General features: G+C 39.4%; 1 protein-coding gene across 1 annotated transcript; it reads right to left on the bottom strand.

Moving 5' to 3' along the window:
* Positions 1 to 58: 58 nt before the first annotated feature.
* Positions 59 to 12,813, bottom strand: LOC129106396 (alpha-tectorin-like). The gene is made up of 14 exons (XM_054617787.1): positions 12,749 to 12,813; positions 10,492 to 10,597; positions 9,160 to 9,394; positions 8,072 to 8,228; positions 7,529 to 7,622; positions 7,371 to 7,430; positions 6,992 to 7,194; positions 6,201 to 6,332; positions 4,660 to 4,850; positions 4,313 to 4,464; positions 2,741 to 2,986; positions 1,925 to 2,090; positions 1,224 to 1,316; positions 59 to 802 (listed from the first exon to the last, which is right to left on the bottom strand). The coding sequence occupies exons 2-13, from the start codon at positions 10,572 to 10,574 to the stop codon at positions 1,224 to 1,226; spliced, it is 1,812 nt and encodes a 603-aa protein (XP_054473762.1). The 5' UTR covers positions 10,575 to 10,597; positions 12,749 to 12,813; the 3' UTR covers positions 59 to 802.
* Between the last annotated feature and the right edge of the window lie 677 nt (positions 12,814 to 13,490).

Raw genomic sequence — 13,490 nt, 5'->3', positions numbered from 1 at the left:
CATTGTAGATTGTTTTCTTGATGCGATTTGAGTGTCTCTAAAAACTATAGTGCAGCGTGTACAACTCGCATTGCATTGAGTGTAAACCTTGTGGCTCTAAGGTCAGAGGTCGCTGCAGCAGCGTCTTCTATTTCTGTGTAGTGTGACGCTGGACTCGCTGTGTCAACTATCAAAAGCTTTGACCAAATTGTGTGTAAAGTCAAGAAAATATGAATCAATGAAAGGACTCAAACTCATGTTTGTCTTTGTCTTTTTCATGCATAGAAAGGACAGCAGAGTAGAAGTGATACAGCAGAACAGAATGCCACAGTTTGACAGCTGAGATCGGCTCCAGCACCCCTGCGACCCTTAACTGGATAAGCAGGTTACGGAAAATGGATGGATGGATGGATGAATAGTCTTTATTTCAAGTCTTAAGATGGAATCTATTAATCATAATCATGATTATGTGCTGGGTGAAAAATACGTCAAATATAAAGTGTTGTGAAGTTGTACTGCCTGAGATTTTTCCCTCAGTTGAAAAATAAGATAATTTTTTTTTTTTTTTTTTTTGCGACATATAATGTTTTAGATCACAGAGGAAAGCACGGCAAGAAATCCTGCTCAGGGACCCTTCCGTCAAAAGATTCGCTCAGCGTGTTGATGATGATCTCAAATGAATCCATCTGTTGTTACAGTTTATGTTGTGCTACACAGCTTCACAGCAATCATGACGGAGCTAAACTTTTCAGGAGACGAGGTTGAGAAAGCGGAAGACTCTTCATCAGGAATCGTTCAGGAGGTTTACACCATGGAAACGAACCTGAGGAGACAACGCTGGAGAGTTATCGTGGCAGGAAAACGTCTCGTCTCGCAGATTGAGAGGTAAACAGTGTGAAGGGCCTGATGTACTTTGTTCACAGGAAGATGTGGTTGTGGTTTGTCCTGAACTAATTTGCTTTGGTAGAGGATTTCGGATTATTGCAAAAAAACATGTTATGTTCAACAAGATAATCACAAATGAACACCACTTTTTATGTTTTTTTGTTTTTTTTAAGCCAGAATGAAATCGCTAGAAGTTAAAAGCTAACATTAGGCTATAAAGGAACGACACCCTCGTCACCATCACTAAACCTCCAAAAGTTAATTTGATTTCAGCGCTCTTACCTTTTTTCTTCTCTCTTAGACTTCTAACGTAGATCTACAAGTTGGAAAGTTTGAGTCAGAATTGAGATGCGTCTTACCTAAGAGCTCCAGGCCATGATGATGATGGCTGGAGTTTCATCTTTGTATTTAGACACCATCGATCTGCGTTTCCTCGCGTGGTTGGTGCAGCTCTTGATAAATGTGTGTGTGAGAGAGAGAGAGAGAGAGAGTCACTTCATTCTTTAGAAACAACACGTATCCATAAAATACTGATGTCTTTAATGTCCTTATATTTGAGGATTGCCTGGTTCTTAGCCACACAGTTGATGTCGGTTATTCATCCCACATATGTAACATACTTTATCCAGCGTGCAATATGATTAATTATTCTGTCCGTTTCTATAATATTTTAGTTATTGTTGATTGTTGAGTTTTTTTCTTACTTATTATACTTTCCTGTTTCAACATAAAAAACGGCCCCTCTGCATTGAGCCAGCTCGATAAAGAAATGTTTTGCCCACTTAGGTGCAGAAGAACTTGACTAGCTTGCACAGAACCCTGACCTCAACCCCGTCCAACACCTTCAGGACAAACTGCAACACCGACTGTGATCCAGGTCTCATCACCCAACATCAGTGTTGGATGTCACTGATGCTCTCGTGGCTAAATGGAGACAAATCCCTGAAACCAGGCTCATAAATCTGACTGATCGTATTTCTATTGACAGCCTATTCTGGTTGATGATGAAACATTAGCTTGCATTTATTTGTGTCTGTGTGAGTATTTTTGGGAAACGTACGGGGATGCAGGTGTTGTTGTCGTCGTTTAAGCACACGTTCAGTCTGCAGTGAAGGTAGACGTCTCCAGTTTTCCCGGCGAACTGAAACATGCCGAAGGCGAAGTAGTTGGATGTTCCCTGTCCGTTGCCGCTCATCGTCACAGTTCCGTCAGAGGGGTTCGCACAGCTGCGGCAGAAACACAAATACACGACATCACCATTTGCAGTATTTTGTTTTGGGTTCCACAGCGTTTATCAAAACTGAATCCTCCCCTGAAACCTCAATCCTTTCAGCTCCCAAATGTGACTTATTTGAGTTTAGCTTTAAACATTTGTAGACAACCTTATTGTTCAGAAGCTACTTCATAAAAAGACCTATTAAGTTTGTTAAAAAACTAAACTACTGAGAGATTATGACTACCAAATAGTCTGTAATCTCATGTACGTGTGTCCGACAGGTCCGCATAGGAAAATGAAATGTAAGACATTAGTGGTAAATCCCACACACTGTCAACACAAAATGTTAAAAATCTGTATTTGTTAAGTTTTTGTCCACTTGGTGGCAGCACGACAAGCTGTAAACACATATTGACATATTAGATCAGAATCAACTAGTTAAATGCAAATAAATTAACAATTTCATAACCTGCATCAACGTACTGATGAGTTCAGCATCATCTGATATCTGGTGTGTGTGTGTGTGTGTGTGTGTGTGTGTGTGTGTGTGTGTGTGTGTGTGTGTGTGTGTGTGTGTGTGTGTGTGTGTGTGTGTGTGTGTGTGTGTGTGTGTGTGTGTGTGTGTGTGTGTGTGTGTGTGTGTGTGTGTGTGTCAGTCACCCATTATTGATGATGTTGTAAGTTAGATCTGCATCGGGTGATGGTTCGCTGGTTGCAAAGCAGGAGTTGGTCACCAGAGAAACCTTTTTCTCATCCAGTCCGTACGCCTTCAGCTCAAACCAGATCATCTGGTTCAGGTGGAGCTGGGTGTCCAGTTTCACCGCCTGAGTGCGGTCGGCGTTGGTGTAGGCATTCATGGTCAGAGTGTAGTTCCAAACTCCGGTGGTGACGTACGCCACCGATGTGCTGTTGGACAAGCGCACACACACACACACACACACACACACACACACACACACACACACAAACACACACACACATCAGCTCTCTTGTACTAACAAGCCCCTGAAACCTTTAAACCTCTAGCAACAATGGTGGGAAGTATTTCAGTACATTTACTCAACTTAAGAATGATTTTTGCAGTACTTGTACTTTACTGGAGTATTTCCATTCCATTTTCAAGTTACTGATACTTTGCAGATTTAGATTATTATTACTAAATTAATAAATTAAGATGTATTATTAATGGTTTAGCTATCCGGCAGTATTTAAAGCAAGTAACCATATTTACTATTAATGCAACAGTTATATTCCAGTAAAATAATATATATTTTCTGAAAAGAGCCATTTGGAATAATGAATACCTTTTATTTTGGTACTTTCATAATTTGATTCAAATTATTTTGTAGTTTTACTCATACAACATTTTTGAATGCAGAACTTTTTCTTGTAACAGCGTATCTCAAGTCTTAACAATTGTTGAATTGTTAAATACTCTTAATGCTACTAATCCATATCAATAAAATATATTTAATTTTCTTATTTTAGGAAATCATTGTGATCATTTGATTTAACCTAATGTTCTAAAATATTGCCAGGCACAAATTAATCTTCATTTAAGTGATTTTTATTTTAACAACTGAATTGTATTTGTTTATCTTATCATTTGGAATCAGTAGAAATGGCTGGATAGCTAACGAACCTCGTCGTTAACCATACTGTCAAATGATATTTACTGTTTGTCAACTGTATGCTATATATTTGGCTGCCAATCTTGCTATCTTAGCGTTAGCTTTCTGGCTTATGGCTGAGCTGAGCAATGATACTGTCTTCAAATCTTGCTAGCTTTAGTGAGCTTGCTGCTTGTAGCTGAGCCAAGGAGTTCTATGAGCTGAGCGGACTCCAAATATCTCCTGTAACCAAGTCATATCTATGCTCCGACCTATTTACCGGAGCAGTTGACAACGTTTCCATTGCATAGGAATCTAATTGGAGTGTAATGATTATTCCAGGTATCCGCAAACCCTCAGGGTTACCAGGGAAATGTAGATTTTGGGTGCTAAACGCATCAAACTACAAATCAATAGTCTTGTTTACTAGGCAGGTTACCGTGGTTTAAGCAGGATAATTAAAAAAGTAATGTTCTTTGTGGAGGTAATAGAAACCTCATAGGGCATTATCCCTTACATACATATATTCTACCCTAGAGAATGTACGTTTCAATAAGTAAAAACAATCTGCTCCACAATGCATACTGCCTCATCTTTTTGTCTCGTTGAACCAAGTACACACCTGCTGCTGGAGCCACTTTTGACTTTGATGTTCACTGAGAAATCAATGGTAAAATCTGGGTAAACGAATGGACATGTAAGGTCAATCATTTCCTCACTGGTGGTCTCCAGCATGACGGCATTCTTGTTGATAACGTCGCTGTTGTCGTTCATCTGCAAGTTCATGGGGAGTCAGACATTGTTACTGAAGAAAACCCGAATGAGTTCATTGAATCTTTAGCTTCTTGCTTGATATATTTGATGATTTTTTTAAGACATTCAATGTAACAAACATTTGAGGGTTCAAAGGTCAGAGTGGTAACTAAAAAATGATTCAATCGTACAAAGGACATCGGACCGGCTGCTTACCCTAATCATCGCCCCACAGGGGTTGGTCTTGGTGTCAAAGCTCAAGGTCACCATGTGGGTCACGTTGTCCATCTCACCTACGCACGACTTGTCGTAGAGGTGTACGTCAGTGTAGCTGATGCCTTTTTCCTCCAGCAGACAGCCAACTAGAGTAACCAACCGAGAGGTCCCAATACAGACCATATCGTCACCTGAACACCAGGACACACGACAGAAATGAAGACAAACGCTACCGTTAAAGAGTTTGGGATCAGCTGTTTTTCTTCTTTCTTTCAATTATGGCTGTTTTATTCAGACATCGAGTGTATTCTGTGCATTTAAAATAGTTTTTGCCCCCCCAAAAAAGATGAATTAAATTACTTCCATTTAGTTGAGGTCCCCAGGGTGTTGACCCTGGGGACCTCCAGGAGGAGAATACTGTTGGAACCATCCAAACCTTTGGACGGTTGTGTACATGCAACGCCATGGCACAAAACAGCGCCAGGCTTTGAAGCAAATTTTAGATAGTGGCAGAACGGTTAATCTTTAACTTCTGGGTCTGTCATGTGAAAGAGACGTCTTTAAATCAGTTAAAGAGTTTAGAAGTTAATCAACCTCACAGTATGAACCCTTGAATATCCTTAATTAAAACATAAATAACACCTAAAAGTTGTTCAAGGGCCCATTGGTGCAGAAGATTTAGGTTATTTTATCAGAATTTAATACTTGAAAGTCACATCTTTTTTCTTCAGGCGCACCTGAGCAACTTTTGCCTCCAACCCTGAATTCAGTTCTCTTTAAACATCCATGATAAAAAAAAACCTGAATCCTGTTCTGGTGCTAAAACTATGAACATATATAATTAACAAAATGGATATTGACACAGTATGACTGATCTAGGCCTAGTCGCACCAGAAAGAAAACAGAGTTTATCCACATCCAAAATAGATGGTGCTGGAAGTTTATTGACGAAGCGAATACTCAAGGCCATTATGAGTAACCGCGGGCGAGCTAACTGCAAGCACGCCAGGAACATGCTTGAGCAGTACATTACATTACATTACAGTCATTTAGCAGACGCTTTTATCCAAAGCGACTTACAATAAGTGTATTCAACATAGGTATTCAAGAGAACTACTAGTCACCAGAAGTCATAAGTGCATCTCCTTTCTTAAACAAGCATCTAAGAGCATAAACCAGAGCAAAAGTACAGTGCAGTAATAATAGCTTTCTGAACTAGAGAACTTGTCACATTCACCAATTTTTTCACTTATGCCAAATTCACACAAAGATAGACTTATAATTGCCTGATCTGACAGTTGTGGGGTTTTGTTCCTGTTATACCACATCACATACATTACTACTTATTTGATTATGATGCAATAGGTGAAACATCGATCTCTGCATCAGCGCTTTGATTACAGGTGACTTTTTGTAACTAAGAACTGGGCAAATCAAACTGACTAAAAATGTTGCTTATTTGTTTAGTGTTGACTTCACAGTCAAACGTATAAACAAACTTGAGTTCAGCAATACACTGCAGAGCGTGATGGCCTTCTTACCCAAAGCGTCTTCGGATATGTACGGGGAGGCAAATATGGCCCGACAGTGACAACGGGTTCCATTGCCGTTGCTGTCCTCACCGCAGAACTCATGAGTGCTGCAGAACCGGTCCTGACAGAAGGCCCGAGGGTCTGCAGCTGCAGAGAGAAAACCCAAAGAGAGAGAGAGAGATGTTACAGTCTGAGAGAAAAACCAGCAGAACAACACATGAAACTGATGCGACTGAAAGTAAAGAGATTCAAGAACAGATTTCTTCTCAAGGCCACCAGAATCCTTTGACAAAAACACTATTTTAACCTTGCAGAACACAGGAGTTGCTGGATTGTTTTTCAAAGATTGCTTTTTGACAGAAGGATTGACATGTAGCAAAGGGCCACGGGTTAGATTACAACATAGGATACTGTGGTAAGGTGTGTTTTAATGTGTGACTTTAGTAAATCTGAATTTACCATTTAAGAAACAACATTTTTCTGGATGGATAGATAAGAGAAAATATTTAAGCCATGTTAGCAGCGGAGCTCTATGGATGGCAAAGACGTAACACCACTTCAAGCCAGACTGATTGACTGATGATTGTTAGGAAGTTTAGCGCTGTGAACCCTCATTGAAATGACAAGAGGCCGCCAAATTACCCCTCTTTTAGTAAATAACCTACTTGGCAATAAACCTGATTTTGATTTATTATTAAGCTTCCTGAGAGGACCACCATACCTGCTAAACAACATGTGAACCAACCATTTCAATCATCTCATCCTTCTATGCAGAAGTAAACATTGAAGGACCGTCTTACAACAGTTGGTCTTTGACCTCCAGCCGTCCAGATTGTCATTGATGTGCAAGTTGCAGGCTCTGGTGTAGGCCTGCACAAACTGACAGTAGAGACCGTCCACGTCAGGATATGTGCTCAAAGTGATCAAGCAGGCGGTCGAGTAGGGCTCTGGGGCAATGATGCTGTGACAGGCAGTGAAATCCTCCTTGTTTATGAGCTCACAGCTGTTCCAGTGAGGCAGGGAAGGAAAGTGGGCGATGGAATAATGAAGTTATCAACTGAAATAAAAGTTATATATTTGGTTATGTGTGTTGACCTTTCAACTGCATTCCTGTTCACATCAGACACTAGTTTGTATGACAGGAGTGTTTCCTCTTTGTTCAGGTGCATCTCTGCTCACCGTTCAGTCATGTTGTAGTGGGCCGTGATGTTGCCGGTGTCCTCATACTCCTCTTCACAGCTAGTAGGGCAACAAACAGCATAAACAAACACAAAGCACCCAAATATCGCTTAGTTCAAGGCCCGACAGTGTATGTGTGAAATTCATAGAGGTCTTACCCGGATTCACTGTAAGCAGAGAGCCTCAAGTCTGCGAAAGACGTGCTGGAGTTGCCACATAAACCTCCCACAGTTGCAGCTTGTCCACTCGGTCCTGGACAGTTTCAAGAGAGAGTATGGGATCAATAAACTGGCAGCACAGTAGAGGACAGCATTCATATTTGATGGACAACTTGCTCACTTTTGAAGTTACAAATGAGGGGAAATGATTAAGGCTGGCAGCAAAAGCTCTGTTAATCTTCATCTGGACGTTGAAGAGTTGTTGAGTGTTATACTTTTAAATAAATGATAACTCAGGATTATTTTTTTCTTGACTTCAAGTTTAATTGTTTCTTCAAAATCATCAATCTTGTTTTAGAAACATACATTCAATTTTAAACCCTTTAAGGATTCACCAGAAACCTCTATAGTGTCACAGAATTGACCATGTGGTTTCTCCAACTGGGTCAACAACCATTCACAAAAAAATATGTGGCATTCAGAGATGTAGAATCGGAACCTGAATTCAATTCATTTATCCATCTAGAATTCAGTGTTCTGCACCTTTAATGTGTATCTGTGCAGTGTAGCCATCAAAGAAGACCGTCATCGTGTAGTTCAAGTGGGACATCTTGGCGGTCACTCCGGTCTGGTCCTTAGAGAGCTCCACACCGTGAACCAACTGAGCCGTGGCGTTGAGCGTCATTGGTGTGCTGCCCAGCTGCATGACAGCAAACGGGGGTAAGGGAAGGTCAGATTGATATCTTAATAAATATGTATGTAGTGTTCGTGGTCAGAAGAATAGAAAGGCGCAATACAAGTACAAATCCATTTACCATCTAATACATGGCATTACCAGACCTGAACAATGCGTTGTGATCCAAAATCTGGGGGTTCCTCAGAGCACTGTACCCGAGCCTCTTCTCTTCTCTCTGTTTATGCCCCCACTGGGTCTCCTCATTAGGAAGACTCTCTTTCCATTGTTTAGCAGAAGACACAAAGCTATACCTTCCTGCTAAATCGGCCACAGCCATCAGTCTGTGCAGCCTCTATTTGATTGATCACAGGACATTAAAGAAAGGAGGTCTCAAAACATCTTGAGTCCACCAAAAAAAAAGAACTCAACTCTTTACTTAAGTTTGACGAACAGATACATTTTGTTGTGAGAGGCAGCTTTTTTCAACTCTGTGTCTTTGTGAAAGTAAAACCCCTCAACTTCTGTAACTCCTTGTACATGGTAGGCAGTCAGTCTTTTTCCGTCTCCCAGCCGAAGTTAGTGCAAAACGCTGATTTTTCTGTAACTATGATTTAATCCCATTTACCTATCCGACCGTTTAATCCCCTAAACCCCACCGTGTCACTCCCAGCACAGCACAAAACACTTTTTTTGTTCTTTGGCTTTTAAAATGTACTAGATCTGCGACTACTAAATGGTTGTTTTATTACTTTTTGCATTCGGCTACTCATTGATTGAGCCTATCGATATGCATGTTTTTTTGGTCTGCTCTGTTGACCTGCCTTATTCTGCCTATGTTTGTAAAGCACTTTGGTCAGCTCATGTTGTTTTAAATGTGCTATAAACATTTTTTTGATTTGATTTGATCCTGTACAAACATGTTACAACTGTCAAACTGTGGTACTTGGTAGTTTACCAGAACTATCCCGCCTTGTTCCAGATTAATATGAACACCTGGATCGTCCAGAGACAGGATCACACGGTCCAAAAAGCTAACATCTTGACGCCGTCGCTCCTGGAATGTTGCATGAACCTGGATATCTGGGATTGACATGGTGTTCATCAGGGAGTACGCACAGCGATCCTGGATAGAGTTAATCCGGCCGTGGATATCGATGAGGGTGGGGCCGGTCACAGTGCACAGGGTGCACCTGCAAAAACAAAATAACATCGTCAGCATAAAAAAAACATTTTCTAAAGACCGATGTTTTTATATTGACGACACACACAGTGAAATCTCTACAGAAAGAAATACTAAGAGTCTACATGCTCGCAGCTTTATGAGGCTGTCCTTTGGCGAGCTAAATGCTAAATCGCATACTTTGTATTTTTACTTTTAGTTCATACTGCAGCTGCCCTTACAAAATACCTACTGTTGATTTTGGACATACTGTTTCCTCATAACATGGCACATTGAACTTTGACCCTGTTCATTTATCAGCTGCTCAAAGGATTGTGGCTCAGAATAACCTGAAAGCATGCTGGCTTGCATATTGCAAAATGTGGCCAGATGCGGTTGGACATCCTTGTATTTTTTGGCATTCTGCATTTCTCATACTACGTTTTGGGACACACTAACTCTTTTTCTGGCATACTTAATAGTATGGTAGTATTAGTATTAGAACACATCCATAATGCGCACCATGTTCACCATCTTAGTATAGCATGTTAGCATGCTAACATTTGCTATTTAGCGACACAACATACAGCTGAGGTTGATAAGAATGGCATTAGTTTAGCAGCTATTAGTCATAAACCAAAGTATTGGACATATTCAAATTTTACATGATGATGGCACTCAATAAGGGAGTGTAGTTACTTTAGTTACTACTTTAATCGCAAGTCAACCAATAGCTGTTGAGATATTTCAGTGTTGGACCAACTGACAGTCCAACAACTCCCTCTGAATGGCTTTAAGGAGGATCCTGGTGTGAAGATTCTCAAGAGCCCCCAGCTGAGTTTAGTAACCGCTATGCAACTGAACAAGTTTCGGAGGAATGCTCTGACTGTTGTTTAAGCCTGTGCATTAAACAACAGTTTGGAGGATCAGACTTTTTTCTGGCTGAGATCCCCTAGATGGCACCGACGATGGACTTATTCATAATATTTGGTCAAATGTCGTCTGCATTCATAAAAAAAAACTATTTATTTTTAGGAGATAAGAAATGTAAGTATGTTTGGTGATGAGATTTTATTTCCTGAAACTTTTCACTGCACATTCTTCCAAATATGAAGCAACCATATTTACTGATAGTCTCCGTTGCAAAGATCCGTGGAGCCACAGGTACTAAAATGGAGAACGGCAGTGAGGTAGAGCAGCAAGCGAGGCATGTTAGAGGAGATCACTCAGAGAGCTGAAAGAGACAGAATAACAAAGATCATCACCATGGACATGCTGTTGGTGTTTAAATGGACAGTAGGAACTGGACGAATTAATACAGCCATCAAAACAGGTTTTAGGACAGACTTGAATTGTGAACTCATCCTTTAAGAAAGTAAAATTAGTTTAATGAAACAGTTTAATTTGATAATACTTTTTTTTTTATTCAGTGACAGAGCATTTGTACTGTTTTATTAATAACTTAGACTTAAAACATGTGCAGCTAATACATGGAGAGTTGTTCTAAATTTACTGTACATTTAGCTGTCAATACTCGTCATTCAAAGCAGCACTCAGGGGACTTAGTGTTGAAATCCACAAACGGTTAAGTTCAGGCAACAAATCCACGAATGGTTAGGTTGAGGCAACTTAACCAGGAATAGTTAGTTTTAGGCAACAAAACCACAAACGGTTAGTTTTAGACAACAAAACCACAAATGGTTAGTTTTAGGCAACAAAACCACGAACGGTTAGTTTTAGGCAACAAAACCACGAACAGTTAGTTTTAGGCAACAAAACCACGAACGCTAATGTTTAGGCAACTAATAACCACAAACCATTAGGTTTAGGCAACAAAACCACGAACAGTTAGGTTTAGGCAACAAAACCACGAACGATTAGTTTTAGGCAACTAAACCACGAACAGTTAGGTTTAGGCAACTAAACCACGAACGATTAGTTTTAGGCAACAAAACCACGAATGGTTAGGTTTAGGCAACAAAACCACGAATGGTTAGGTGTAGGCAACAAAACCCAATCCTCTTCCCCTCCCACCCGACCTTAGTTGCCTTTTTGGGAAATTATTAATTACGTTACTTGCTCTGACTGTTACTTAGTAACCTGGATTAATTAAATTTGTGTTTCCACCACGAATATCGCTCCTAATTTACTTTCCATTGGCTTTATACTCGTGTTGAGCGATACCAAAATAACAGACAATTCGTGTCCGTGAACACAAACCAATATATTGAATTTTGTCCCTACTTAACAAACTTCCAAGAGACTGGGCTGATTATGCAGAGTATATACGGATTTAAAAAAAAGAATAATATAATTTGGAATAAACATTAAGCGGTATGAATACACTAGATATAGTATGAGAGGTACGATCAGTATTACTAGTGTGGTCTAGTGTAGTCTGCTGGGAAACAGGTCTTTATTATGCAACCATTGTTTTGGGTTCACAGCTATAATCGCTGTGTCACATTTTATCTTTTTGTTTCTTGAGACACGTCAGAATAAATCACTGCTAATGCTGTCTGAAGAGAAGCGTCAGTCTGTATTTGAGCACATACTGAGCAATAACAATTATCTTTGTTCGTGGTATTTAACAGCTTTTTTTTCTCATTGACCGTACATTTCCCATAAATAAACTCTTTTAAATCAATGTTTCTCAAAGTGGACTCATATATATATATATATATATATATATATATTCAAAGAATAATATTTTCTGAACTTTATGTGTAAAACTAGTGGAATCTTTCAGTTTTTTAACCTTTAAAGGTTTTTAACCCCGACAGTTTCAACTGTGTTTTTGTACTACTTCCATTTATCAGCCTCAAATTCTCTCATAAGCTTCGAAAAAAAGATATATTTTCTATTTCACAATAACCAGCACTGTTTCAATATGAATATTTATTTAATGTAACGTTCAAGATTAATTGATATCATATGTAGAATTTATGTTTAACTATAAATCAAATTATAAAAAAATGCATTATCTAACTTCTGAAGCTGTAACATATAGGAGCTCATTACAGAACCAGCAATCCAACTAATAAGTGAAATCTGTGAGGTTTTTTTTATTAAGCGTGACAGGAACTACAGGCAGCTAAATTAAACCGGTGACAGATTTAGTCAAAGTAACTTTTTCTCTAATTTTATTCTAATCAAAGTTGGTCAAGCACATAGGTAAAATCCTAGAATTTGAATTAACACAATTACAGCTTGTTCAGCTCATGTTTTTTTTACATTGTGCTAGTGTGTCATCTTTTCACAAATTCAATCCTCTGCTTGTTCCAAAGCGGTTTCAAGTTCTCCTTCGGCTGAACAGTTTTTTTTAAACAGGCAGAAAATGACTGTGGATTTGCAGAAAAAGAGATGGAAAGTGTGGCTGACTTACCCTCAGTGGGAGGAAGTTTGATGCTGATCTTTCCGTGGATTTCCGTGTGTGTGTGCGTGTCTTGGGTGACCACTGTGTGTCTGGCTGAGGAATCTCACAGATTCTTCTTCTATTTTGTCTTCCCCAACAGGTTTTTAGTCACATGCACGCAGCACATTAGAGGGGAATGTGCGTTGGGTCGGAAAAACGGTTGATTCCAAAACCAAAAAAACCAGTTTTTGTCGACTCTGAGAGGTGACAGGGTTTGGGGTTGTTGTTCAGGACTGAATTATACTGAGAGTTTGTTTTTTCACTACTTTAACTTTAACTTTTTTTGCGTCTGATAAAACAGCCTTTACGGCTTTTTAATTTATAGGTGAAGACATAAACAAGTTGTATGAGATTCTTTGTTTTACTGCTTCAAAAGACCCAAATGTTTTCAAACTGTCTTGAATGCACTTACAGCAGTTGCACAAGAAATACTTAACATTTTCCTTCGTGTGATCTCAAGGGAAATACTGACTAACCTGTGAAGGAGAGGTGAGTGATTAGACCAGAGGAGTGTAGAGCTGGAATGTGACGTACATTTTCAGTACAAATTTCAGGTACTAATACTTTACTTGACTCTTCACTTTTCATGCCACTTTATACTTCTAATCTACTAAATTTGAGAGGGAAATATTGTACTTTATAAATTTTACAATTATTTGACAGCTTTGGTTACTTTAGCAGACAGATTAAGATTTGTGCACATAAAATCTCA

The sequence above is a fragment of the Anoplopoma fimbria genome, chromosome 17 (assembly GCF_027596085.1).
Source record: "Anoplopoma fimbria isolate UVic2021 breed Golden Eagle Sablefish chromosome 17, Afim_UVic_2022, whole genome shotgun sequence".
NCBI classification, from domain to species: Eukaryota; Metazoa; Chordata; class Actinopteri; order Perciformes; family Anoplopomatidae; genus Anoplopoma; species Anoplopoma fimbria.
Note: the sequence above shows the minus strand (reverse complement) of the source record. Positions and strands in the feature narration are given on the sequence as shown.